This window comes from Dipodomys spectabilis, unplaced genomic scaffold (assembly GCF_019054845.1).
Source record: "Dipodomys spectabilis isolate Male_0828 unplaced genomic scaffold, ASM1905484v1 ptg000067l, whole genome shotgun sequence".
In the NCBI taxonomy this organism is placed as follows: Eukaryota; Metazoa; Chordata; class Mammalia; order Rodentia; family Heteromyidae; genus Dipodomys; species Dipodomys spectabilis.
The window spans coordinates 7,340,996-7,366,833 of NW_024870744.1; the positions used below are offsets into that span (position 1 = coordinate 7,340,996).

The 25,838-nt window shown below is 59.5% G+C and overlaps 2 protein-coding genes across 4 annotated transcripts in view; both read left to right on the top strand.

Moving 5' to 3' along the window:
- Positions 1 to 19,905, top strand: part of Vav2 (vav guanine nucleotide exchange factor 2) — a 148,177-nt gene extending 128,272 nt beyond the window's left edge. The window contains exons 15-28 of one of the 2 annotated variants that reach the window (XM_042680926.1): positions 2,134 to 2,243; positions 3,184 to 3,285; positions 3,583 to 3,671; positions 6,573 to 6,589; positions 7,138 to 7,159; positions 7,980 to 8,107; positions 8,688 to 8,762; positions 9,637 to 9,689; positions 10,701 to 10,817; positions 12,207 to 12,294; positions 14,129 to 14,252; positions 14,928 to 15,014; positions 15,887 to 16,041; positions 17,977 to 19,905. In XM_042680926.1, coding sequence (XP_042536860.1) covers positions 2,134 to 2,243; positions 3,184 to 3,285; positions 3,583 to 3,671; positions 6,573 to 6,589; positions 7,138 to 7,159; positions 7,980 to 8,107; positions 8,688 to 8,762; positions 9,637 to 9,689; positions 10,701 to 10,817; positions 12,207 to 12,294; positions 14,129 to 14,252; positions 14,928 to 15,014; positions 15,887 to 16,041; positions 17,977 to 18,024 — 1,215 coding nt within the window. In that variant the 3' untranslated portion in view covers positions 18,025 to 19,905. The remainder of the gene's footprint in view (positions 1 to 2,133; positions 2,244 to 3,183; positions 3,286 to 3,582; positions 3,672 to 6,572; positions 6,590 to 7,137; positions 7,160 to 7,979; positions 8,108 to 8,687; positions 8,763 to 9,636; positions 9,690 to 10,700; positions 10,818 to 12,206; positions 12,295 to 14,128; positions 14,253 to 14,927; positions 15,015 to 15,886; positions 16,042 to 17,976) is intronic. The other variant, XM_042680928.1, reaches the window with a different exon arrangement.
- A 4,754-nt stretch (positions 19,906 to 24,659) lies between these two features.
- Positions 24,660 to 25,838, top strand: part of Sardh (sarcosine dehydrogenase) — a 50,577-nt gene continuing 49,398 nt past the window's right edge. The window contains exons 1-2 of one of the 2 annotated variants that reach the window (XM_042680925.1): positions 24,660 to 24,715; positions 25,272 to 25,322. The gene's annotated coding sequence lies outside the window, so the exon portion shown is untranslated. Of the gene's footprint in view, positions 24,716 to 25,211; positions 25,323 to 25,838 lie in introns of those variants that run through there. The other variant, XM_042680924.1, reaches the window with a different exon arrangement.

Genomic DNA, 25,838 nt, shown 5'->3' on the forward strand with positions numbered 1-25,838 from the left:
GCAGAGGGTGGGGCTGTGACTGCAGAGGGTGGGGCTGTGGCTGTAGAGGGTGGAGCTGTGACTGCAGAGGGTGGAGCTGTGACTGCAGAGGGTGGAGCTGTGACTGCAGAGGGCGGGGCTATGGCTGCAGAGGGCGGGGCTATGACTGCAGAGGGTGGGGCTGTGACTGCAGAGGGTGGGGCTGTGGCTGCCGAGGGCGGGGCTGTGGCTGCAGAGGGCGGGGCTGTGGCTGCAGGGGGCGGGGCTGTGACTGCAGAGGGCGGGGCTGTGGCTGCAGGGGGCGGGGCTGTGGCTGCAGAGGGCGGGGCTGTGGCTGCAGGGGGCAGGGCTTCAGAGGGTAGGGCTATGGCTGCAGAGGGTGGGGCTGTGGCTGCAGAGGGCGGGGCTATGGCTGCAGGGGGCAGGGCTTCAGAGGGTAGGGCTGTGACTGCAGAGGGTGGGGCTGTGACTGCAGAGGGTGGGGCTGTGGCTGCAGAGGGTGGAGCTGTGACTGCAGAGGGTGGGGCTGTGGCTGCCGAGGGTGGGGCTGTGGCTGCAGAGGGCGGGGCTGTGGCTGCAGGGGGCAGGGCTATGGCTGCAGAGGGTGGGGCTGTGGCTGCAGGGGGCAGGGCTTCAGAGGGTAGGGCTGTGGCTGCAGAGGGTGGGGCTTTGGCTGCAGGGGGTGGAGCTGTGGGGGCAGGGGGCGCAGTGGCCACAGGGAGCAGGGCAGTGGCTTCAGGGGGTGGGCAGGACCATGACCGTTGAGTGGGAAGAGGGAGAGGGTACTGGTGGGGGCATCTGGGGCCCTCCGATTCTGTTCTTCAGCACCTGCTGTGTGCGGGCCACCAGATGTGAGGAGCCAGGCTGCTGAGGACCAGCCCCTGGCCTCAGAGCTTGTGGGGCAGGCTGCAGACCCAGCGGCAGCGTCCCGAGGCCAGCTGGAGTAGCTGGCCCACCGGGAGCCCCATTCCTGCTCGCCCACTCAGGGTGTTGAGAAGTGGCCGGCACCACCCCCATGCGGGGCTGCCCGCCTCCCAGGGTGGGCCAAGTCTTTTAATGACCCGTCTTCCCCTTTCCTTTCCTCTCCTCATGCTTCCTAGTCCCATGGGAAGATGGTAAGCCCCCCCGCCCCCTCAGCTGATGCCGACTTCCCCTGCTAGCCTGGCCCAAGGGCCTCAGTAGACGGGGCTGGGGCACCCCTCCTCTGCCTCCTCCGCAGCCCAGAGAACAGACACAGCGGGGGGTGGGGGTGGAGGCTGCACCGGGCTGAGGCCATAGGTCTCTAACCAGGGTCATCCTCAGCTTTCCTCTCCACCTCTCCTCTCCTCTCCTCTCCTCTCCTCTCCTCTCCTCTCCTCTCCTCTCCTCTCCTTCCTCTCCATCTTCCTCCTCCTCCTCCTCCTCCTCCTCGCCTCTCTCCTTCTGTCCTTCTTTCTTTCCACCTCATTGTTTTCTTCCTCCTCCCTTTGATCTTTTCCTGTTTTTTTCTTTTTCCCCCCCTCCTCCTTTCTTTTCCATTCCCTTCCCTCCCTCCTTCCTCCCTCCCTCCCTTCTTTTTTTTCTTCCTCCTTTCCTTCCCACTTTCTCCTCCTCCCACCCTCTCCTCCTCCTCCTCCTTTCCCTCCTTCTCTCCCAATGGACACAGGCCACATTCCCAGCCCCTTTTCCCAGACCTCCTGATGCCACTTTCCCATCCATAGAGACTGGGTGCCCCAGTCAGGCCACCTGTTCCCTGCCTTTCTCATTTTAGTTCAGAGAAGTGAGGGGACAGGAGAGAGGTGGGGGAGGGGTCTGGGGACAGGCCCTGAGGAAGTTCCTGGCCAGAGGCTCCCAAGGACCTGTCCTGGGGAGCTGACGCGGGCTGATGCAGCTGAGGGCCTGTGTGGAGAAGGTGGGGGAGGGGGAGAGGATCCCCTGCATAACCCCCCCATACATACACACATGTGCCTACACACATGCACACAAGCATACAGATGGCCACAGCACACAGGTGCACATGCACGCCGTGACCCACGTGTCCAAACTATGCACAGTCATCACGACGCAGGGACATAGCACCTGTGTGCACTCGGGCACGTGTGTGCCCAGGGGTGGCAGGAGAAGTGTGTGCCTGTGCGGGCACTGTGCCAGTTGTGAGTGTACCTGTCCCTGCAGTGGTCCTATGGCTTCTACCTGATCCACCTCCAAGGCAAGCAGGGCTTCCAGTTCTTCTGCAAGACAGAGGACATGAAGAGGCGGTGGATGGAGCAGTTCGAGATGGCCATGTGAGTCGGCATGGTGGGGGCACCCAGGAGGCAGGCGCCAATGCCCTGTTCCCTGGCCCATAGCTTATTAGCTGTTTCCAGGAGCAGGAGGGCTCTCCTGTTGTCCTGGAATTTCCAGGTGGGTTTGGCCATCCCAGGGGACAGGCCATCATGGTGGCTCAGCCTCCTATGCCTGACCGCAGGCCAGGGCCTCCCTGTGCTGCCAGAGGACGCCTAGCGGCCTATCCTCAGGACGCAGGGCTTGGAGGCTTGTTCTCACTGGGCTTGGGCAGTGCTGGGGTTTGAGGCATCTGTGCTTGCTGGGCAGGCGCTCTTCCCGCTCAGACCATACTTCCAGCCCTTTTGCTCTGGGTATTTATTGTATTTTTTGTGCTAGTTCTGCGGTTGAGCTTTGGGCCTGGGCACTGTCCCTAAGCTTTTTTTTTTGGCTCAAGGATAGTGCTATACCACTTGAGCCACAGCACCACTTCCAGCCTTTTAGTGGTTAACTGGAGATTAGAATCTCACAGCTTTTCCTACACTGGCTTTGAGCCACCCTGAGATCTCAGCCTCCTGACTTCCTAGGATTACTGGCTTGGGCCACTGGCACCCATCTGCTCTATTTATTTTGGGGATAGGGTCTCATTCTTTGTCTATGCCGACCCAGACTGTGACCCTCCTATGTACTCTGCCCACCACAGCTGGAGGGCAGGCGCACACCTCTGTGTCTAGCATTTTTCTGGGCTTTGAATATCTTCCGTGGCACAGTGAAAGGTACAGTGAAAGCTTCCAGCTCTCTACACACGGCCTTCTCTGGTGTCAAGAGGAGAGCCAGGCTTAGAATCCAGGCCCTCGGGTACACAGTCTGGTCCCAACGCAGTTGCCCTGGCTGGTCCCCATCCATGGGACCTGTGGGCTTGCTAGGCAGCGTCTGCTCTCCTCCCCATCCCCCTCCCCCCAGGTCAAACATCAAGCCGGACAAGGCCAATGCCAACCATCACAGCTTCCAGATGTACACCTTTGACAAGACCACGAACTGCAAGGCCTGTAAGATGTTCCTCAGGTGAGCTTGCCCCGGCCCCCAATCCCCTGATGATGCCACCCTGGCCTCCCAGCCCTGCGCTCATCCCCTGCCCCACGTTCCTGATCTCCTGGGGCCCCAGATTCTTGGGTTCAGCCAGAGGGTGCCCGGGCTGCTGTGGGTTCAGGGGCCCAAGCTGGGTTGGCAGGTGCCCCTAGAGGAGGAGGGACTCTGGAAGCTCAGCAGGGCTTAGAGGGACAGATGCTCCAGGGTAGGTTCCAGAGGGTAGGGGCTCTGCCCTCAGCCTCGCGTCCCCTCACCCCCTGCCTTTCCCCACAGGGGCACCTTCTACCAGGGCTACCTGTGCACCAGGTGTGGCGTTGGGGCACACAAGGAGTGCTTGGAGGTCATGCCCCCCTGCAAGTTCAGTGAGTACCCAGCTGTATGCGACAGAGCCCAGCTGGCCGGCCCCGGCCACCTCTGCGCCCTGAGCCGTGGGCCGCACCTGCCTGCTCCTCCCTGGCACTGCGACTCAGGGCAGGGCCAGATGAGAAGCAGAAATAGTTGACCTAGACTGTGAGAAACAGTTACCAGGAGGCCGGGGCCAAGGGGTCCCTTGCAAAGTCCTCCCTAATTCGGCTTCCAGAGTCACCGTCGCAGCCTGACCCTCCATCTGAGGAGGACGCTCCCAGAATGCATACCCCAAAATGGGGTCAAAGCGGCTGGGAATGAGGCCTAGTGGTAGAGTGCTTGCCTCCCATGCATGAAGCCCTGGGTTCTATTCCTCAGTACCACATATACAGAAAAGGCTGGAAGTGGCTCTGTGGCTCAAGTGTTAGAGTGCTAGCCCTGAGCAAAAACAGAAGCTCAGGGACAGTGCCCAGGCCCTGAGTTCAAGCCCCAGGACTTGCACAAAAAAAACACAAAAGATGGGTTCAGACATTCTGTGCAGGTGCACGGTGTTTCCAGCCATAGCACCTGTCATGGCCGTCCCCTGCCCGAGAGGCCTGGCCAGCAGCAGTGACACGTGCACGTGGGCACAGCCCTTGGAGTGCCCCTTCTTATGCCCAGTTGTCAGATGGGCAGACGGCATCTGGGCAGGGTTTGAGCTTTGCCGGCACCAACAGGGGCAGATGCTCCTCAGTCTCCAACATGGCTCCAATGGCACAGACCAAGCATTGACAAGGGGCAGCCGAGGCCAGAGTGGGAGAGCCAGCCCGAGCTCCTTGTGGGTACATGGGCCGTGGGGGTCCTCACCACCAGCTGCTGTCTCATGCTGGGGAATGAGTCAGAGCAGGCTCACCCTAAGTCTAGGCTCATGAGCGGTGGCAGGAATCTCAGTTAGCAGCCAGGCCCCGGGCCTTGGGCAGCGGGCTGGGTATGCAGCTAGGTGGATGGGATGAGTCCAGTAGGGCTGACCACCTGCATCACCAACCTGCAGTCCCACTGATCCAGTGCTCATGCACAGAAGCACTGGACTCCTGTCTGGAAGTGAGGAAGCAGCTGGGCTGGTTTGTTACCCTGAGCATGCCACCACCCACACATAGTTTGAGCTGAGACTAGATCAATGATGTATTGATTGTTAATTATTAGTGATCAATTACTGCCAATTCTGGCCCAGTGCTGGCCACTGACCCATCCAATGCAAGGTCACCAGGTCACCCAGACCCCTGGTCCTCACTGCACTGTGTCTGTCTGGCAGCCAGAACCCCCTGGTGGGGTCCCTTCTCGGCTAGAAGCCTCCCGTGGCTCTCCAGCCCGGCCCCGGCTTTTCTACTTTGCTTGTTAACACCGTCCTGTTGTGGCTGAACCCTCATACAGGCAATTGGATTGCATGCCTACTTTTTTGTGTGTTTTGCTCTAAAATTAATGTATTTTTTTTTTTTTTAAACCAAGAAGGGGAAAAAAAAACCCACAACAGAAGAAATGAAGAAAACAAACACAACCATGAACTGAGCTAGAAATAACCTAGGCAAATGCTTTGAATTTTTTAAGTTCTTTTTTATTTTGGGAAACAATCTTTCTGGCTTATTTAGTTTTCTCCTGATCATTAGTCATTTCCCATGGAAAATGTAGACGATGAGAGACGTAGGAAGGAGAGGCAGTCTCTTCTTGGCATGGGGAGGGGGAGGCGTTCTGAACCGCCTGGTAATCCTCTTCTCAAGTCATCCAGTCCCCCACCCTGGGTGCCCCAGGCAATATTTTAGGAACCCGTGTCTCCTCCGGGGGTGGAGGGAGTTGGTGCTCTGCTTCGGGGACACTGGGTCCCCTGGAATGCATCCAAACTGCTTTCTTTCTGGTCCGGGCTGCTGTCTTGGTCCCTGGGATCCGGCTGTGGGCAGGGCGCCTCTGGCCACGGTCAGTGTCCACCTCTGCACTGTGCGAAGGCAGGTGCACTGTGCTGCTCACGGGGGTCCGAACGTCCCGAAAGCCCTGTGTGGGGCGCTCCCTGGCACCGTGGCACTCTCACCAGTGTCCCTCGGGGCCCAGCCCTGGGTTGGCGTCTGTAAGTCCAGAGTCTGTGCCCAGCGCAGTCTTCAGTGGTGAGTCTCGGCAGTTTTAAGCCCCTCCACGCTCCAGCCACAGGAAGTAGCTGTCCTGGTCCCTGTATCGACCAGTGGTGAGTGGCATCTCGACTGGGGCAGTGTAGGATGGACCTTGCCTTGCATCTGACCAGCCACTCATGCCCCAGACATCTCAACACACAACACGAAGCACTCACTCCTCCCATGACTTGCCCACAGCAGACATTGTTAATCAATTGCAGAAATTCCTGTGAGCCCCAACACCACTCAGCCACCCTGGTTGGCCTGGCAGAAAAGCCTGTGCTATGTTGGGTCTGATAACCGGCCTGGGCTCCCTAGTGGTTTCCCTAAACACAAATGCCAACAGAAGCTGGGCACTGGGGGAGCTTTGTGCCTATAAGCCTAGGTACTCAGGAGGCTGAGATCTGAGGATTGTGTTTTGAAGCCAGCTTGGGCAGAAAAGTCTATGAATAAACTCTTATCTCCAGTTAACCAGCAAAAAACCAGAAGTAGAGCTGTGGCCCAAGTGGTGGAGCACCAGCCTTGAGTGAAGAAACTAAGCAAGAGTGGGAGGCCCTGAATTTAAGCCCCAGTGTACACGCACGCGCGCGCACACACACACACACGCACACACGCACACACGCATGCGCACGCACGTGCTAAGATTTTCTTGTTAGCACAACAGAGAGACTTTCACCAGCCCCTGTACCCACAATTCACATTGAAAGTGTTGGCAGCCATGCCTCACAGGTCCGCGAGGCTGCCGTGCTGCTGCCCACTGACCTCTCATTGCTTCCTTTGCAGGTTCCTCTGCAGACATGGTGAGTCCCTCCACTGTGGGAGGAGGGCTCCATGCATGGCCCCTGGGGACCCTGGATAGCTGGGGCATGTGGCCAGCACAGGACACCTACCCCACACCTGCTTATGAGCACAGAGCTCCGTATGGGTGGCCTGGGGAGGAGGTCGGCTGCTCGCTGCCCAGTGTGGACTGGTCTCCGAGTCACACTGGCCACATCAACGGGTCCCTGCCCCACTGGGTGGCATTGATTGGCTTATGCCAGGTCCTGTAAGGGGTGGAGCCACAGCATGGTGCACAGCTCCACGGGGTGTGGAGGCTGGGGTGGCCGTGTGGGGCTTCCTGGAGGAGGCGGGACTCCGTGGTAAGGGGTGAGGGGAGCCAGGCCAGGGTGGGTGGGGGGAGGGTTTACACTGAGTCTGGAGAAAGGCCCACGGAGGGAACTCTTGTCACAAGTGCCTGAACCCCGCCCCACTGCACCCTGCCCTGATTCTTCTAGGGGGTGGGGCACTAAAGTGGACAGGGTCAAAGGTTGAGGAGAGCCTGCCCTTACCTCTGCCTCTATCCTCACAGGAAGCTTCCGGAGCGGGACCGGGTGAGTGTGCTGGACTTGTCCCTCTGCACTGTCCATGTGAGCGGCTGCTCTAGGAGTGAGCCCTGCGCGGTGACATCCCCTGTGCCCAGCCATTCTCCCTGCAGCCTTAGGCCCCTCCCCCCTGCCCCCCCCCCCCCCCGTCCCTCCCTCCTCCACGGCTGCCTCCTGGTGCCTGCTAGTCAGGCACCCAGGTGCCCTGAGGCCGGGACCAGCCTGTGGACAGTGTTGGTCCTCCCGACCCAGGGTGGGGCTGGAGCTACTGGGCACTCGGGAATGTTTTACCAAGGCCTCTGCTTTGGCCTCTGCTTTAGTCTGATCCATAGGTTCTCAGGCTGAGGCCTCCGATTGGCTGCAGATTTCAGCACCATTTATTTATACTGAATGAAATCTGTAGAAAACCACAGTCCCCCCAAATACTGCTTCTAGACCTCAAGTCCAGCCTGAGATGAGCCCTACATTCTTGGGGGGCTCAGCACCCCCTTTCAGTCCTAGACATCACCAGTTGTGGCCTTTAGTAAGACCCTGTCATATCGGTCTCCTGAAGGACCCTGGCCCCCCATTCCATTCCGCAGTTCACAGAGCTGATGGCACAGGAAGAGACCAGATAATGTCCCCCCAAAGTGGCCACTGGCCACTAGTGCTTATGGTGTTCTAACTTAAAACATTTGTCACGGGATGGGGGGGATGGGAGGAGCCCCACAGGCTCCGGTGCCCGCGTGTCTGGGGGAATTGTCTCCCCAAAGAGTTCCCTGGGACTGGAAGGCCTGTGGGCCAGGGCAAGCTGGCCAACAACCCCCACCCCCACCCCCTGTGTCTGTAGGTCCCAAGATGGTGGCGGTGCAGAATTATCACGGCAACCCCGCCCCGCCTGGGAAGCCCGTGCTGACCTTCCAGACGGGGGACGTCATCGAGCTGCAGCGGGGCGACCCGGAGTCACAGTGGTGGGAGGTGGGTGCCGGGCGGGAGCGGGAGGTGGACCGTGGGTGAGAGGGGGCTGAGCGTCCAGGTCTTGGCCCCTTGGGTCTGTGGTGTGGTCCCGTGCTTGGGCTCTTGTGCCCAGCCTCCCCTGCCACCCAGCTTCGTGTTGTGGTGGGCTGTCCCGGCACTGCCCAGCCCCGGGGGTCACTATGCCCAGAGCCGTCCTGGTGACCTGTCCAGTTCCGAGCCAGGGATGTACAGCTTACATCCAGAAAGTGGAGCCCCAGGTTACTTGTTTTAATTTATTTTGCCCAGGCTAGCTTCCTGAGTAGCTGGGATGACAGGCCTGAGCCACTGTCCCCAGCCCAGTCATGATTTCATTAAACCGGATTGAACAGCCGCGTGATGGGACATCCAGAGGGGCGAAGGGGGTCTCGAGCCCCTGTCCCTGACAGGTGTTGCAGAGACCCAGGGTGGAGCTCCCTGCTCCCGATGGGTACAAGGCCAGTTTAGACTGTAGCAGGAGAAGGGGCACTCAGCCCAGGATCCAGGTGGCCATGTGCCCCTGGCATGACCCCAGATGACCCCTCCGAATCTCCCCTTCCTCCAGGGCCGGCTGCTGCAGACCCGGAAGTCAGGGTACTTTCCTAGCACATCGGTGAAGCCATGTCCGGTGGATGGGAGGGTGAGTGGCTCCCATGCGTCTGCACTGCAGGGGGGGGTGGGAGGGAGGGGTCCACGGGGTAAGCTGTCCTCTCCCCGGGATCACTGGCTGCGGTCGGGACCCCTCGCCCCATGGCTGCAGTGAACTGCCCACGGTGCCCCTGCTGTGCACGTGTGGCCGCTGGCGGCTGGCTGCAGGCCGCCCTGCCCTGGGGGCCTAGGCAGGAGGAGGCTCCCAGTGGGATTGACAGCACTTGGCGAAAAGGCCACGTGTTCTGTCACCTGAGAGTGTGATGTGTCCTCTGTCACCAAGGCAGCAAGCAGTGACAGGGGACTGCCAAGGGCCACCCCTTCCCTGGGGGTGCGGGGCCCTACCCCGGGCCCTGCCCGGCCCATCTGTTGCTGGAGGGAGATTCCAGGGTGGATCAGGGACTGGGGACCGGGTGGACAGGGGTCACTGGCTCAGTGAGTGGCCTGAGACTCGTACGCCTGGCCTCCGAGGTTCTGCCCAGTGGATGCCTGAGGCGGGGGCCCAGTGAGGCCCCGTGGCGGCCTGGCCAGAGGGGCACCGAGCCCTGGACCTGGCACCCTCCTCAGCCACTACGAGCACCCTCACGCCCACTGCCAGGGCTTCCTGCCGCCTCGTCCTTCCCGGCCAGGGATGAAGAGGGGCTCACCAGTGGCGACTTCATTCATTCATTCATTCATTCCCGCCATCAAGGAAGTCATTGCTTCCGCCAGGCTCCCTGAGCAGCTCCTCAGATGGGGATCTCCCAGTCCAGGGGTGCTGGGACTAAGTCCAGTGCAGACACTGCCAGGCTCAGGGTTGAGTCCATGACAGAATACCCACCCTCCCCACCCCCTGGGACATTAGCACACATGTGTTCTGCCCGCAGCCGCCCATGAGCCGGCCACCGTCCCGGGAGATCGACTACGCTGCCTACCCCTGGTGAGTGGATCGAGGTCATTGAGGTGGGCGTTTGCTGCCCCTCTGTGGTGAGCTTTTGGCCCTACTTGCCCACCAGAGGCTTGGGGTGAGAGTCTCGGCCCCAGACTGCCTGAGCTGCTTCCTTGTCTCAGAAACGGATCCATGAGCTAGCATCTGGGGTTGAAGTTGTTTTAATGTAATCTTAATTGAGCTTCCGTGTGTGTGTGTGTGTGTGTGTGTGTGTGTGTGTGTGTGTGTGAGTGAGTGTGTGCGCGTGTGCGCCTGCCTGCCTGCCTGCCTGCCTGCCTGCCTGCCTGCCTGCCTGCCTGCCTGCCTGCCTGTCTGTGCCTATACCGGTACTGAAGCTTGAACTCGGGGCCTCATGCTTTTTTTTTCACTAACTGCTAGCACTTTATCACTTGAGCCGTACCTCCACTACTGCTTTTGGCTGATTCATTGGAGATGAGTCTCTGGGAGGGCTGGGAAGGTGACTTTGTGGTAAGGTGCTTGCCAAGCATGCCTGAAGCCATAGGTTTGATTCCTCAGTACCACAGGCACAGAAGAAGCTAGAAGTGATGCTGTGGCTCAAGTGGTAGAATGCTAGCCTTGAGCAAAAAAGAAGTTCAGGGACAGCACCCAGGCCCTGACTTCAAGCCCAGGACTGGCAAAAACAAAACAAAACACAAAAAACAAGAAGAGTCTCTGGGATTTGTTTGCACAGGCTGATTTTGAACTAATGAGCAAAGTTTCAGAAATAGATGCACTCTAGTTCCACGCTGCTCTCCCTGGCCGCTCCTCAGCTCCTCTTCTCTGGCCTTCCCATGAGCCCTGCTGTGTGCGGGAGCCTACTATGTGCTGCTGAGCTCCCGGTGCCGGCCCTTGCCTCGGCCGTGCCCCGCACAGTGCTTTCTCATCTGCTCATCTGGATGGTGATCTCTTGCTCAGATGAGCGCGTGAGGCCGTGGTGGGCGCCCTGGGCATGGGCCCCACCCCGTCAGCGCTGTGCCCACAGCTCTGGTTCCCCTGCCCTAGGTTTGCAGGCAACATGGAAAGACAGCAGACAGACAATCTGCTCAAGTCCCACGCCAGCGGGACCTACCTCATCCGGGAACGGCCCGCAGAGGCCGAGCGCTTCGCCATAAGTATCAAGTGAGTGACAGCTCTGGGGACCTCCCCCCCCACCCCATCCTGGGTGTGTCGGGTGCTGTTGTCTGGTGCGGGAACCAGCACTCCAAGCCTCATGCCGGCCTCAGGGCTGCAGGGGCCTGCGGGCCTCCCCGGAGCCCAGTGTGCAGTGCGCACTCCGTGCTCTCCATTGGGGCATAGCTTACTGCTGCTATTCAGGGGCAGGTGGTGGGTGGAGGCTGTGGGAGCCGCTGCCAGGGCCTGGCCCTTCTGTGGGGCCATCACACCGCTTCATGCCAGGAAGGGACCTGGGGGACCTCTTCCAGTATATAAGAGTATGCATATGTATATATATGTGTGTGCGTGTGTATATATATACTCAGTATACACATATTATATATATCACATATTATATATACTATGTAGCATATATAGCGTATATGCTATACATCATAAGTAGCGTATATTTATGTATACCATATAAATCTACATGTACTACATACACTACGTAATATATGTATATAATATAGTGTATGTGGTATGTATACTGTAAACACAACATATACTGGATAGACTACACATTTGCAGTCTACATGGCTGGCCTGTGGCCCTGCTTCACGGCCCTCCGTGAATGCATCCTCCTTCCTAGACTGTGACACCCCTGCCTCCACCCCTCCCACCCTGGGGGACCCTCAGCAGCTGCTTTGTATGGTGCAAGTCTAGCCCTGGATGCCAGGCCTCCTGGAAACTCCTCCAGGTTCTCACGGAAACAGGCCGGGGCGGTCGGTCCTCTCTGCACAGGACTCCTGTGGATGGGTGTCTTGGGCGCTGACCAGCCAGGCCAGCAACCAGTGGCATCTGGCTTGCCGCGGTGTCAGTGAGGCTGAGAGCCTCGAGCGCAGTGCGGTGGTCTGTGCCCAGCCAGGTGTCCCACACCGCTTCTCCATGGGCCCCAGGCGTGACCTGGCTTGTCTGGGCAGCCTGGCTTGTCGGACCGGGTGCAGCCCACACCACACGCGTCCTACCTGTGGGAGACAGGCGGACAGAGCCCAGGCCTGCATCCAGCCAGAGTCCCATCACACAAGGAAGCTGCCGAGGGACTTCCAAAGTGGGGAGCTGGAGGCAGGACTCTGGGGGGTGGGGAGCCAGAACGGAGGGCCCCCCTTTTAAAGCACTGCCAGAGCTCATCACCTTTGCACAAGGCCCCACAAAAGTTTGGGGGCTGGTATAGTGGCAGGGCCGAGCATCCATGGTGCCCTGGAGCGGGCGTTGGGGCGTCAGCGAGGTGGGCCGGGGTGGGGCTGCAGCCCCAGCAGCTGCAGGAGCCGTGTGCGGTGGGGGTCAGTCTCTGCTGCACACCTGCAATGAGCGTGGGCTCGCGCGGCTCGCACGCGGGGCCGTGCGTCTGTGCAGGTTCAACGAGGAGGTGAAGCACATCAAGGTGGTGGAGAAGGACAACTGGATCCACATCACCGAGGCCAAGAAGTTCGAGAGCCTCCTGGTACGGCCGCACCTGCGCCCGCAGCTCCCCTGCTCCCCCACCCCACCTGCAGAGCGGGCCCAGCGGCCCCGTCCCAGCCTCCACTTCTAGGCGGGAAGCGTGGCCCTAGTGTGGGCAAAACCCAGGGAAACGGGCCTGTGAGGGCCTGGGGACAGGTCGTGGCCTGAGTTGGGGCTCCTGACCCCTCCCCCAAGCCTGCCCTGGCGCTTGACCCCGCTGGACAGCAGAGGGGCGGGCCCACTCTGGCCACCACCTTGACTTGGCTTCTCACACGGCCCTTGCTGGGAGCGCAGAAACCAAGGTCTAGTAAGGCTTTGTGACAGACGGGTACCTCTGAGCCCCCCGCGGCCCCTACCTCTGGCCCAGGCGGGATGAGTAGAGGGCAAAATCCTCCTCCAAGTAACTTGAGGATGACACCTGCTGTTCTATATATGTATATTTTGTGTGTGTGTGTGTGTGTGTGTGTGTGTGTGTGTGTGTGAAATCTGGGTGTTGAACTCAGTGCCTCATGCTCTAGCTTGGCTTTCCCACTCTGGACTGGTACTCTACCACTTGAGCTTACACCCCCATTCTGGCTTTTTGCTGACTAATTGGAAATGAGTCTCTTGGCTTTGTCTGCTCTGGCTGGCTTCAAATTGTGATCCTCAAATCTCAGCCTCCTAAGTAGCTAGGATTACAGGTGTGAAAGCACCAGTGCCTGCCTCCTTCCTTCCTTCCTTCCTTCTTTGTTTCTTTTTCTTTTCTATCTTCCTTTTTTTTTTTCTTCTGTGTGTGTGTGTGTGTGTGTGTGTGTGTGTGTGTGTGTGTGTGTGTGTTTTGTCAGTCGTGGGGCTTCAACTCTGATCCTGGGCACTATTCCTCAGCTCTTCAGCTCAAGGTTATTAGCACTTTACCACTTGAGCCATGGTGCTACTTCTGGCTTTTTCTGCTTTTGTGGTACTGAGGAATCGAACCCATGGCCTCATGCATGCAAAACAAGCACTCTACCACTGAGCTACCTTCCCAGTCCCCCTTCCTTCCTTCCTTCCTTCTTTCTTTCCTTCCTTCCTTCCTTCCCCCACCTCTCTCTTTCTCTCTCTTTCTTTCTTTTCTTTCTGCTTGTAATGTATGCTTATAGTGTATGTGTGGGGAATGCTGGGTTTGAACTTAGAGCCATGACTGGCCAGTGAACTCATCCCGCTAGTCCTTTTTGCTTTCATTATTTTTCTAATAACTTTGGGCTTTTTTGCCTGGATCAGCCTGGGTCCTGTTCTTCCCATTTATGTTTTTCACTTAGTTGGTATGATAGGCACATGCTACTGTACCCAGCTTTTCATTGAGATGAAGGTCTTGTGAAATTTTGCCTTGGCTGGCCTCAGCCTCCAGAGTAGCCAGGACTGCAGGTGTGAGCCACTGTGCCTGGCTATTTCTTTTCCTGATCACAAGCATACTGAGAACCTTGCCTGTAATTAATGTGGTGAGCTCTAAGCAAACAGAGTACCCACAGGCTCATCCCTGCACTGCCTGTGCACCTGTGGGCAAGCCCCCAGGGTTGCCTCTCTCCCCGCAGGCCTTTTAAAGCCAATGCTTTGCGCCCCGTCTTTGGTTGCCCCTCAGGGTGACCCACCTTCAGTGTAGCTGAGCCTCTCCCTGGCTGGCCATGAGTCATTTTCCTTCTCTTTGAAGGCGTGTCCCCCTGCTGGACACATGACAAAGGACATGGCAGCCAGCAGCCAGCGTGTCCACCAACCCCGGCATCTTCCCGTGGGGACCGAGTCAGTCATCCACCCTGGAACCCGAGGCTGTGGGAGGGTGGGGTGAGAGGCTGGTGTCAGCGAGTGTGCGCCCCCTGCAGGAGCTGGTGGAGTACTACCAGTGCCACTCGCTCAAGGAGAGCTTCAAACAGCTGGACACCACGCTCAAGTTCCCCTACAAGTCCCGGGAGCGGGCCGCCTCCAGGGTCTCCAGCCGGTCACCAGGTAACCTGTGCCCAGAAGTGCCTACTGCTGCCCCATTCCAGGACCCAGATCCTCACCAGCCCCTGCCCTGGTGACCCTGGCAGGGAGTGTGGTTTAGGCCCTCCTTCCCTCTCCCTGTCCCTGCCCCACCGCCCCTTCCCATGCCAGTTCCCTGATTTGGGGGGGGGGGGTTCCTCTGCCTGGAGGACCTTGCCCAGGAGGCAGACAGGAAGCGCACCCTGACCCTGGGAGTAGCCAAAGGCAGATCCTGCCTGCCCTCAGGCCCTGGTACCTCTGCCCTGAGGCAGGGGCTGGTCCCTAGGCTGCCTCTAGGGGGAAGCTTCTCCCCGAGGATGGCCCGGAGCAGGTGGGGCAGGTCCTCCCAGCCCAGGCTCTCCTGGAGTCCACGGGGCCCTGCGGGGCCAAGGGGCCTGCTGGCTTCTAGGCAGAGCTGGCCAAGGCAGGGCGCAGGCCTAGGGCTGTGGGAGGGGAGAGGTTGTCCCCACTGACCGTCAGACATGGTGCCGAGCGGTGCCGTACCACCCCGGGTTCAGCCCCCACGCGCGCTCCTTGGCATCCTTCCTTGCTCCCAGGTAGGGCTTGGTGCCCACAGTCCCTCCCTCGGCTCTGAGCCATCCCATGAGGGCTCCGCCTGGGTCCTGCCGCCGCCTGACGCGCTCTCTCGCCTCTTTACAGCTTCCTGTGCTTCCTACAACTTTTCTTTTCTCAGTCCTCAGGGCCTCAGCTTTGCCCCCCAGGGCCCCTCCGCTCCTTTCTGGTCAGGTACCGCTGCTGCTCGGGCCCTGGCCTGGCCTGACAGTCCTTGCTGGGCCGGGGGGGGGGGGGGGGGGGAAGCAAGGAGGGTGGGGAGTGGGGGAGGGGGACTGCTGCCACAGCTGAGGATGCGTCAGGCCAGGCCCTGACGGCCACCCCGCCCCCATCCGTCCCCCATCCCATCCCATCCCATCCTGGCCTGGCCGTCCAGAGCTTCGCCCCTGGTGAAGAGCTCTGCCTCTGGTGAAGAGCTCTGCCTCTGGTGAAGAGCTCTGCCCCTGGTGAAGAGCTCTGCCCCTGGTGAAGAGCTCTGCCCCTGGTGAAGAGCTCTGCCCCTGGTGAAGAGCTCTGCCCCTGGTGAAGAGCTCTGCCCCTGGTGAAGAGCTCTGCCCCTGGTGAAGAGCTCTGCCTCTGGTGAAGAGCTCTGCCTCTGGTTGTGGGAGTGGCTGGAGGGTGGGTGGCTCAGGCCTGCGTGGCGGCCTGTCTGTCATGAGACCTAGGTGTGGGGATGGAGGCTGTGCTCCCGGTAACCACATGGCCGTCCACCACCAGTGCCCAAGCTCGTCTCCACTTTCCTGTGGGCTGTTGTGTGTCACTGTCATTGCCACCTGTCGTTCAGGCTCTGGGCTGAGCTGGTTCAGTGGGCCCTTGGATAGCCAGACGGTAGGCTGCGGTGGACAAGGCGTAGGCTCTGCCCTGCCACGCAGGACAGTGTCCATTGCTGTGCGGCCGCCCAGGGTAAGGGGTAACAACCCCGGCCCTCATCAAGTGCAGAGACGCAGGCCAAACCCGCGGAGGCGTGGGGGCCCTCCGTGTCCTCCCCCTGTGTGTCCACGACCCGCACCAAGGGCACCTGCTCAGCCCCTCCCGTCTCTCCCCAGTGTTCACGCCCCGGGTCATCGGCACCGCCGTGGCCAGGTACAACTTCGCAGCACGGGACATGAGGGAGCTCTCGCTGCGGGAAGGGGATGTGGTGAAGATCTATAGCCGCATCGGCGGGGACCAGGGCTGGTGGAAAGGCGAGACGAATGGACGGGTGAGTGCAGGCCGCACACACACCAGGTGGAGGCCCATCTCTGTCCCCGCCAGGCTCAGAGTACCCAGCCTTTCAGGCACCCTGTCACCATGGACCCTGCCCCCCCGGGGGACAGCCCTGCGGGGAAACAGGCCCCAGACATTTACCACAAGCCCCAGGTCATGTTGGAATGAGTCACATGGCTCAGATCTGGACCCAGGCCCCTCCCAAACCCCATATCTTTGTGGCTAGTGCACAGTGCAGCCTGTCTGCGGGAAAGGGAGCTGCAGGGCTGAGGATGGGAGCTGGGGTCCTAACCAGGCTCCTCATCCTTGAGGGCCCATTGATGTCCTGTCCATACCCCGCCCACCCCTTCACTGTGTCAGGTTGACCCGGTGACTCCTTGCCTGGCTGCTCTCAGATCCTGCAAAGCCCTTTGGTTCCTCTAACCTAGTGTCCATCTGGGCCCTTGGCTGGACCCAGATCTTGTGTCCAGCAGGGCATGAGAGCACCATGTGCCCCCTGGAGATATGTGCCCCACCTTCCTTGGGCTGAAGCTGCCGACAGGGCATTGTACAGGACTTCAAAGGGCCATTCAGCCCTAAGCAAGCAGCTGGCACTTTGTAGATCTGAGTCTTCGCATTTTAGTGAGCCTATGTAGGCCATTTACATTTATTGTAGTCACTGGGGTGTATGGGTGGAGAGCTACCGCCTAGCTGGTTACTTATCTAGCTCTCCCTTCTTTACTACTTCGGGGTTCGCTAGCGTGTCTCCATCTGCTCCCCTGCCTTCCTATTGCTTGGTTAGTGACGCTTTCTCTGTGATGTAACTGTTTGCCTTAGAGGTTAGGGCGTGCACTTTGGCTGCTTAGAGAGGCTCTGCTACATCCGAGACAGCACATTGTGTTCAGTCCCCTGGCAGCTTTCCTGCAGCAGTCTGAGTTCATACATTGTTGCCACTTGAGAGCAAATTGCCCGAGAGTCATGTTTCCCCCAAGTGTTTCCTAAGGTCAGGTCTGTTCCCCTTCATGTAATTATCTCATCTACAGTCCATTTTCAGATTCCATCATCATCATGATAATGTTCCCCTTGCTCGTTTTCCCTGATCCTGGATCCAGGTGTCTTGAGTCTGAATCCCTAGTCCTGAAGTTGCATTAACCTCATTCCCCTCTTCCCTGACTCTGTGTGCATTTGCTGGCACCTGAATATTAGCCTTGCATTCTTTTTTTTGCCAGTCGTGGGGCCTGAACTCTGGGCCTGGGTGCTGTGCCTTAGCTCTTCATCTCAAAGCTAGCACTCTACCACTTGAGCTACAACGCCACTTTGGGCTTTTTCTGTTTATGTGGTGCTGAAGAATCGAACCCATGGCCTCATACATGCAAGCAAGGCAAGCACTCTACCACTGAGCCACCTTCCCAGCCCGAGCCTTGCATTCTTGCTGGGCTTTTTTATTCTGCTTTATCACTTGAGCCATACTTCCAGTTCTTGCTCTTTGATGGTTAATTGGAGCTGTCTGTCCTGGCTGACTTTAGACTGTGATCCTGAGCTCTCAGCTTCCTGAGTGGCTGCTAAGACTTATACTTGATTTCCAGTTCCACTTTTCCACCTTTTGCAGGGAATGTTTTCTCAAACATGCACCTTGAGAGAGTTACTGCCGACCCTGGTTTCCAGTTCTGGTGCCCGCGGGCGGGTTTCCGTTGTCTGTACTTTCTCTTGGTTTCCTTGGTCAGCGCTGGGTGTCTTGCTGGTCGGTGAAGAGGTTCTAGGTGATGGGATTTCCTCCGAGAGGACCTGATTCTTTCTTTTTTTCTGATTGGCAGAGTACCCTAACAAGGCTGGCGTGCTTCTGGTTTGTTCCCTTGGCTCCGTGAGGCAGCTCAGCAGCCTCTCTGTCAGGCCCAGAGAACCTGGCCCACGCCACGCCCCGAGCTCACACCCTTCCTGCCATCTTTTTCAGATCGGCTGGTTTCCTTCAACGTACGTGGAAGAGGAGGGCGTCCAGTGACGGCAGGAGCGAGGACAGGACTCGTGGATCTTCTTGGGAGAGTCTCCCCAGCTCTGAAGCTCCTCCCTGGCTCTTCTGTGGCTCCCAGAGGAAATGCCCACCTGCCTTCTGGTTGTCACCAGCCTGCAGGGACAGGGAGGGTGCTTTCCCATCACCTGGCCTTGGTGGCCTGTCCCTGGGGACCCTCCTTGTACATAGAGGAAAGCTGTGTTGGCCCCCGCCCCAGCCTCAAGGACAGGGGCTTCAGCAGAAGCACCAGCCACCCGTGGGCGACAGCCACGGCATGACCCTCAGGCTGAGATGGTGCTCAGGAGCCTAGGGCTCAACAGCTGGTGTTCCTCGGAGGGCTGGGGGCAGCGGAGGGGCTGCCCCACCCAGTGGGCTCAGACACTGGACTCAGCCGCCTGTCTTCTCTGCTGCTTTTGAGGGATCTGGGCCTTGGGGGGCAGATGGGGCCAGAGTTAGGCCTCTTGCTGTAGTTCTGGCTCACTGGGGCTGCGCTGGGGTGTGGAGGTGTGGAGGGTCCAGGTCTCGCTGCGTCCCAGGCAGGGCTTTCCCTCACCCCCTGGTGGCCCTTTGCGCAGGCCCCTCTCCCGGCCCGGCCCTCCTCCCTGATCCATGGTACCTGCTCCTCGTTCACGGGGCCCCTCCTAACCCCTGAACGTCTGTCCTGCTGCAGGGACATGTCCTCCGGAGAGCCTGAGCTCGCAGAGCACCCCTCTGCTTGCCCGCCTCCCTCTTCAGGGGTCCCCCGGGAGGTGGGGATTTCTGGCATTTGCACGAGAGATTTCAGTCTCCCAGGGACTCCTGCAGTGCGCAAGCTGAGCCTGTGGCCAACCTGAAATAAGTGCTCTTGGGGTGCCTCCGCCCCGTCCCCTCGCCCTGCTCATGGCTCCTGGCCTTTGACCTCAGACTGGCTTGGCCAGGCCCTATTTTCTGTACGCTGACGTGGCATAGACCCTAGCCACCCTGTCTCCCTGAGACAGGGTCCCCTTCTCCCTACAGCCAGCTGTCCAGCCCTGGGCTGGGGAGGGGCAGCCGTGCTGAAGGGTGCGCTGTGCTGGCCGAGGTCGGCCTTGTGGTCTCCAGCTTCCGCCTGCGGAGGTGTGGGGAGGGAGTGGGAAGGGTAGAGGAGCTAGGAGCTGGGCAGGGTCCTGCAAAGGCCCCCAAGTAAGGATAAACAGGGAGCCCCCGTGGGGTGGAGGGTTGGCCTGGAGGAGGAGGCACTCAGCCATCGTGAGTTGGGTGCACCCAGCACTTTGCACAGGCCCTTTGCTCAGCCTGCCCAGCCTGGACCCAGGGTGGGGGGGACCCCTGGCTCTCTGTGTTGATGCCAATGTCCTGTGCCAGCCTCGTGCTTGACCCTGGTTTAGGTTTGTTTTGCTGTGTTTTTTGTTTGACCTGTTTGTTTCCTAAGGGGAAGAAAGTCTGTAATTAATTCATCCAAATCTCCCGTTATCTGTGAATAAGGAAGAGATTTTATAATAGCAAGCAAATGATGTATATTTTAGTTGGCCTCAAAATGAGTTGTGATTAACGAAAGACACTGGGGAAAAATAATGTAGAACCCTGTTTGTTTGTTTGTTTTTGTGTTTTGTTTTGTTTGGAAGGTTGTGTTTGCTTTGGTTTGGGTTTTGCACTGTGCTGAGCAGGGTGGCAGCAGTCAGGCCGGGTCACACGGTGCTGCGGCCCACAGGAGGGGCCGAGGAGCAAGGCCCGGAGCGCCTGGGAGCATGCCGGAGCCCATGCACGCGCGTCAGGGAGGTGGGTCCCCATAACCAGTGGACACCCCAGAAGTGGAACATTAACTGTACATTCGCCAGTCGGTTCTTTTCCAGACCACGGTTTTTACTGCAAATAAACCTAAACTCTTTCTTCAAAGTGAGTGGGTTGTTCTGCCTGGGCCCTGGGAATGCCCGCTTCTTCGTCCGGGTCCAGCAGCGTCCGCCCTGTTGGGGGCCCAGCTTGCCCGCTGGGCCTCTCCTGGCTGGCGCCCTGCTGTAGATTCTCCGTGCGGGACCTCAGGGGCAGGTGCTGCTCTTCTCCAATTCAAATGCCATCCCTCACCTCGTAGCATTGGAGATAAAAATTCCACACTCATGGACTGAGTGATGTAAGATAGAGAAAACCCAAATCATCAGGAATTTGCCTCCCCCCCCCCGCCCCTGCTGCCAGGATCCCAGGCTCTGTTCCTCAGCACCCGTCCGTCCCCAGCCAAGGCCGCCAGGGCCTGTGTGACACTGCTGAGTATGGGCTCAACTTCCTGGCTTCAGCCCACCAGAGCAGCACCACCGGCTGCTGCCAGGTCTTGAGCTGTCCCGCCCTCTCATGGCCAAGGGCGGTGCAGGCAGAGCCTCTCTGTGGTGGCTGAGGGCTGAAGATCACAGTTTGAAGCCAGCCTGGGCAGGAAAAGGCCAAGAGACTCTTATTTCCAATTAGCCAGCAAAAAGAAGGCATGGCCCTCTGAACATACCCTGTATAATAACAAAACTTAAAACAAAAGCATATTGACAAATGCTAAGGGAAAATTGAAAAAATACTTTCAATATATGAATAAAAGATTTACATTAAAAAAAAAGACATGGCTCAAGTGGTAGAGTGCTAGCTGTGAGAGAGAAAAAACTGAGTGGGAACACAGGCTCAGAGTTCAACCCCCAGTACTGGCACGCACACACACCACCACCACCAATCCCCCAAACTTGAAGAACACTGCTGTACCAGATCTGGCCCAGATCTTGGTAACTGATGTGGGACACAGCCTTGGGACACACCTGGAGGCAGGGGTGGAAGGTAGGGGGCTGGAGAGGGGCGAAGTCAAGGGAATTCATTGCTGGCCCAGTAGTTATTTTTCCCAGGTTGAACAAAGCATCTCTTCCCTGAACAGTGTTAGTCTCCGTTATAGCATTTTCAAGCTCTCCACTTCAGATGTAATTTTCCCAAGTAGTATATTGCAAATAAATCAAACCTGGCTGAATTACAGGCTGTGAAATCACACCCTTGATGGACTGCTGTCTCCTGTGGGTGGTGGGAGGGAGAGCAGGGGAGTGGGGGCAGGGGACAGGGCAGGGGATGGCAGCCAGAAAGCTCAACCAGTCTGGTCTCTTTTTGGAACAAGACCTTACCTTGTCTGCTTCAGTTACAAGGTGACATTTATTTATTCTCTTTGTTGGTCTCATTCTGCTCCTTTTGCGAGTAAAACAAAAGCCACGTGTGCATACCGGAGCTGCCTGGGAGCAGTGCTCACTGGCGCCTCCCTCCGGGCCCACGTGGTCTAGCTGCAGCTGGGACATGACCCACCCATCCCTTGATGCCTCAGTTTCCCTCAGTCCTAAGGTTCTGGGTGGTGATCCAGAGCCTGGCCTGTGCCCGCTGAGCCTGGAACCCAGGTCTTGCTCTGGGTTTCCTTTTATGACTTGTCCAAGACGGTTTCACTTCAGCCCCTGAGGAAGGAGAAGGGGCCACAAAAAGCTTGACTCTGTCCCTATCTCTCTGTCCCTCTGTGTGGTGTTGGGGCTTGAACTTAGTCACTGTCCCTTAGCTTTTTTTTCTTTTTTTTTGCCGGCCATGAGGCCTGAACTCTGGGCCTGGGCGCTGTCCCTCAGCTCTTCAGCTCAAGGCTAGTGCTCTACCACTTGAGCCACAGCGCCACTTCCGGCTTTTTCTGTTTATGTGGTGGTGAGGAATAGAACCCAGGGCCTCATGCTTGCAAGGCATGCACTCTACCGCTGAGCCACCTTCCTAGCCCCGACTGTCCCTTAGCTTTATCGCTCAAGGCTAGTGCTCTACCACTTGAGCCACAGCTCCACTCCCAGCTTTTTGGTGGTTAATTGGAGATGAAAGACTCACAGATTTCCCTGCCCGGGCTGGTTATGAACTGTGGTCCTTAGATCTCAAGCTCCTGAGTAGCTAGGATTCCACCAGCACCCAGGGAGGTGGATACTCTTAACTGGCAGTGAATGTGTGGATGTAGTGCATGGATGTAGTGTGGTGCCTCAGGCCTGTGATCCCAGCTGCTCAGGAGGTGGAGACTGGAAGGATCTTGGTTCAAAGCCAGCCTAAGCAAAAATTTTACAAGCTCCATCCCAGCCAGCGGTGACAGACCGAGGAGCAGTACTAGGGTCCCACCAGGGCCATCACTTGGGTGCGTGGGCTGGCCAGGGCCCTGGGCCTGGGGCAGCCCCTCCCCCCGAGCATAGTCCCCATGTGCAGCTCTGTTTTCCTCATGGGGAGAGTGCCATAGTCAGGAAGTTTCAGAGCTACTAGGAAGCGGACACTGCAGGGTCACAATCCCTCCTCAGGTGGGGAAACTGAGTCTGGACAACACAGCTGCAGCTGGGATGTGATGAGACCCACCCCGTACCTTGATGCCTCAGTTTCCCCATTTCCTTCAGTCCTAGGGCTGTGGGTGGGACCAGTGTCCTCAGCACCCAGGGGAGGGATGGCCCTGCCACGCCCCCCGGCCAGCAGCGTGCCGTGCCGGAGCCCGGAGCCCCGCCCCTGACCACATCCCCTGACCAGCAGCGAGCCATAAAGCTCGAAGCCACGCCCCCCTCCCACCAGCGGCCACCGCAGAGCCCAGATCGATCGCCACCACCTCCCCTCGTCCAAAGTTCAGGCGATGGCTCTGCCCCCTTGGTGTGTGATCACTTGGCAGATGTCCTCAGAGCATGTGGGCAGGAGGGTCTGGGCTACCTGGCTGCTGCCCCGGGGTTATGGTCACCACGGTGTCCCCTCCCCCTGTCCCCAACACTGCCAAGACGAGGACGTTGAGGGCGATGTGCACCGGACCCAACCTCACCCCACAAACCTGCCCTTCTCCCGGTCCAGTAACAGCCCAGGCGCCAGCCCAGGCCACTCTCTCCCTGTCCAGGACTGCAAACTACCTCAGGGCAGCCTTGAACTGGTGGAGGCCGGGACTCAGGTCTCTCTACTTTGAGATAGACTCTGAAAGAGGTAGTCACCACCTCAGCCCAGACTGCCTCTGCTGGGGTGGGGCGCCCTGTGTCAGCCTCTGCTGGGGTGGGGCGCCCTGGGTCAGCCTCTGCTGGGGGGCCCTGTGTCAGCCTCCGCTGGGGTGGGGCGCCCTGTGTCAGCCTCCGCTGGGGTGCTCCTGTGTCAGCCTCCACTGGGGTGGGGCGCCCTGTGTCAGCCTCCACTGGGGCGCCCTGTGTCAGCCTCCACTGCGGCGCCCTGTGTCAGCCTCCACTGGGGCGCCCTGTGTCAGCCTCCGCTGGGGCGCCCTGTGTCAGCCTCCGCTGGGGCGCCCTGTGTGTCAGCCTCCGCTGGGGCGCCCTGTGTCAGCCTCCGCTGGGGTGCTCCTGTGTCAGCCTCCGCTGGGGCGCCCTGTGTCAGCCTCCACTGAGGGGGGTGCTCCTGTGTCAGCCTCCGCTGGGGCACTCTGTGTGTCAGCCTCCGCTGGGGCACTCTGTGTGTCAGCCTCCGCTGGGGTGCTCCTGTGTCAGCCTCCGCTGGAGTGCTCCTGTGTCAGCCTCCACTGGGGCTGCCCTGTGTCAGCCTCCGCTGCGGCGTCCTGTGTCAGCCTCCACTGGGGCGCCCTGTGTCAGCCTCCGCTGCGGCGCCCTGTGTCAGCCTCCACTGGGGCGCCCTGTGTCAGCCTCCGCTGGGGCGCCCTGTGTCAGCCTCCGCTGGGGCGCCCTGTGTCAGCCTCCACTGGGGCGCCCTATGCCAGCCTCCACTGGGGCGCCCTGTGTCAGCCTCCGCTGGGGCGCCCTGTGCCCCTAGCTCCAAGTGGTCCACCGTGCAGCTAGCCTCGGGGGTCCTCTGGCTTTGTGTCCTGCCCCAGGCCTCTCGAGGGCAGGGACTCAGGTGGCTCAGTGCTTTGTGCTCAGTCGATGTGTAGGACAGACAGGACGGCAGCAGGACAGCCGGCCAGTGTTGGTGTAGATGAGCGCGCCGTGATTTGATTCACTCCAGCAGTGAGGGCACTGTGGGCCCTCCAGGGTCAGCTGGACACTGCTGCAGGATTAGTGGACAGCAAAACCCCCACTCCTCTGACTCCACGGGCAGAGGGGGACGGGGAGGGGGCGGGGGTCCCGTCTGAGGCCAGCACCTCCAGATTCTTGCCACACCAGTGGCACCTGTACTGACTTGGACCTGACTTCCCCAGAGCACCCAATCCTGCCTGGAGGGGGCGGCGCCTGACTGGGTCTGGCCTCCCAAGCAGCCATCTTGACTTCCTCATTGGCTCATTGGCAGGCCTGTGGCGGGCGGCGTCTCTGGGCTCTGCCGCTCCCAGCGCGGTACTGGAGGCGGGAACTCCAGCCAGGTGACTGACAGACAGGAGCCCTGGCTCCCTTCCTTAGGCTCATCGCCAGGTCCTCTGTGTGGTCTCAGGTGAGCCAGCTGGAGGCGCAGGGGCTCACGCAGAGCGGTTCAGAGCCTGGAGAGCTGGGCAGGCACAGGCAGGCAGGGTGCTGGGCCCCAGGGGCCATCCAGAACCCCCATGATAGAGTTAGTAAACAGAGCCCACCAGCTTGCTCTGGGTGCTGGGCTCAGGGACTCAGCCGGGTTGGGTCAGCAGCCAGCTGGAGGAGCAGCCCACTGGGAAGCTGCCCAGGCTGGACTGGGGGGCGGAGCTGGGGTGGCCCCGCCCACATGGGGGCAGGGACTCTGGGCTGGCAGACAGCGGCTCTCTTGGAGTTCTTAAGAGGCCTACTTGGGAAAGAAGGAGGTGATACTGGCTCACTGGCCGGGCACTGGCCTGGGGAGCTGCCTGCTGTACCCCCGGGGAGGGGCAGAGCCTTGCCTCTGCCGGGGGGCCGGGCTGGTGCTGGCTCTGGCTGGGTCCTCTGTCCGCCTTGCGGTGGGGAGGCAGTGTGGGAGGGCAAGGCCACCGGCCAGTGTTTGAGGAGGGCTATGGCAGATGCTGGGCTGGCTTGGGTCCCTCCACCCTCCTGCAGGCCCTGCTTCTCAGAGAGGCTGAGTTGTGGCCCAAGGCCTTGGTCCCGAGACTAGGCTCTGCCCCTCTGCCCTGGCCCGGGGCCCAGAAGCTCAGTGCAGAATGGGGAGAGCTGGGGGCGGGGGTCAGGTTAATGTTGAAGCCGCAGGCCAGGGCCCTGGGTGGCCCTGCCCCCATCCCGACTGGCTGGCAGGCCACACAGGGCACGTGGCAGGCCGGAGGAAGGGAGGGGGCTCCGCCCACAGGTGTGCAATGCCCCACTCGGGCAGTGCCTGACTGGCCTTGGACAGCCGTCCCTGGGACCATGACCTGCACTTTATCCCTGTAGGAGACCGTTCTTGGAAGCTTCTGGAAGCCTAAGGACCTCCAAGGACCAGAGGTATGCATAGACACCTACAGAGGGGGAGTTCCACCCCTTCCCCCCCACGGCCCCAGTCCTGAGCTACTCTGCTGGCCGGAGGCAGGCCGGCAGCTGGGAGGCTGTGGGGTAGAGGGGAAGCCACAGAGACGCAAAGCCAAGGACCAGCCCTGCAGCCCTCTCTCCTTCCCACCCGAAGGAGCGGCTTCTGCAACTCTCCTTGGGGTGGAGCTCTGTGGCACATTTTTCTTGTTATTACCAGACTTTTCTAGCTGGAGAGCTCTGGGAGGGCTTCCTGGAGGAGGAGGAGGAGGAGAAGGAGGAGGAGGAGGAGGAGGAGGAAGAGGAAGAGGAGGAGGAGGAGCAGGAGCAGGAGCAGGAGCAGGAGCAGGAGGAGCAGAAGGAGGAGGAGGAGCAGCAGCAGGAGCAGGAGCAGGAGGAGCAGGAGGAGCAGGAGCAGGAGCAGGAGGAGCAGAAGGAGGAGGAGGAGGAGGAGGGGGAGGAGCAGAAGGAGGAGGAGGAGGGGGAGGAGGAGGA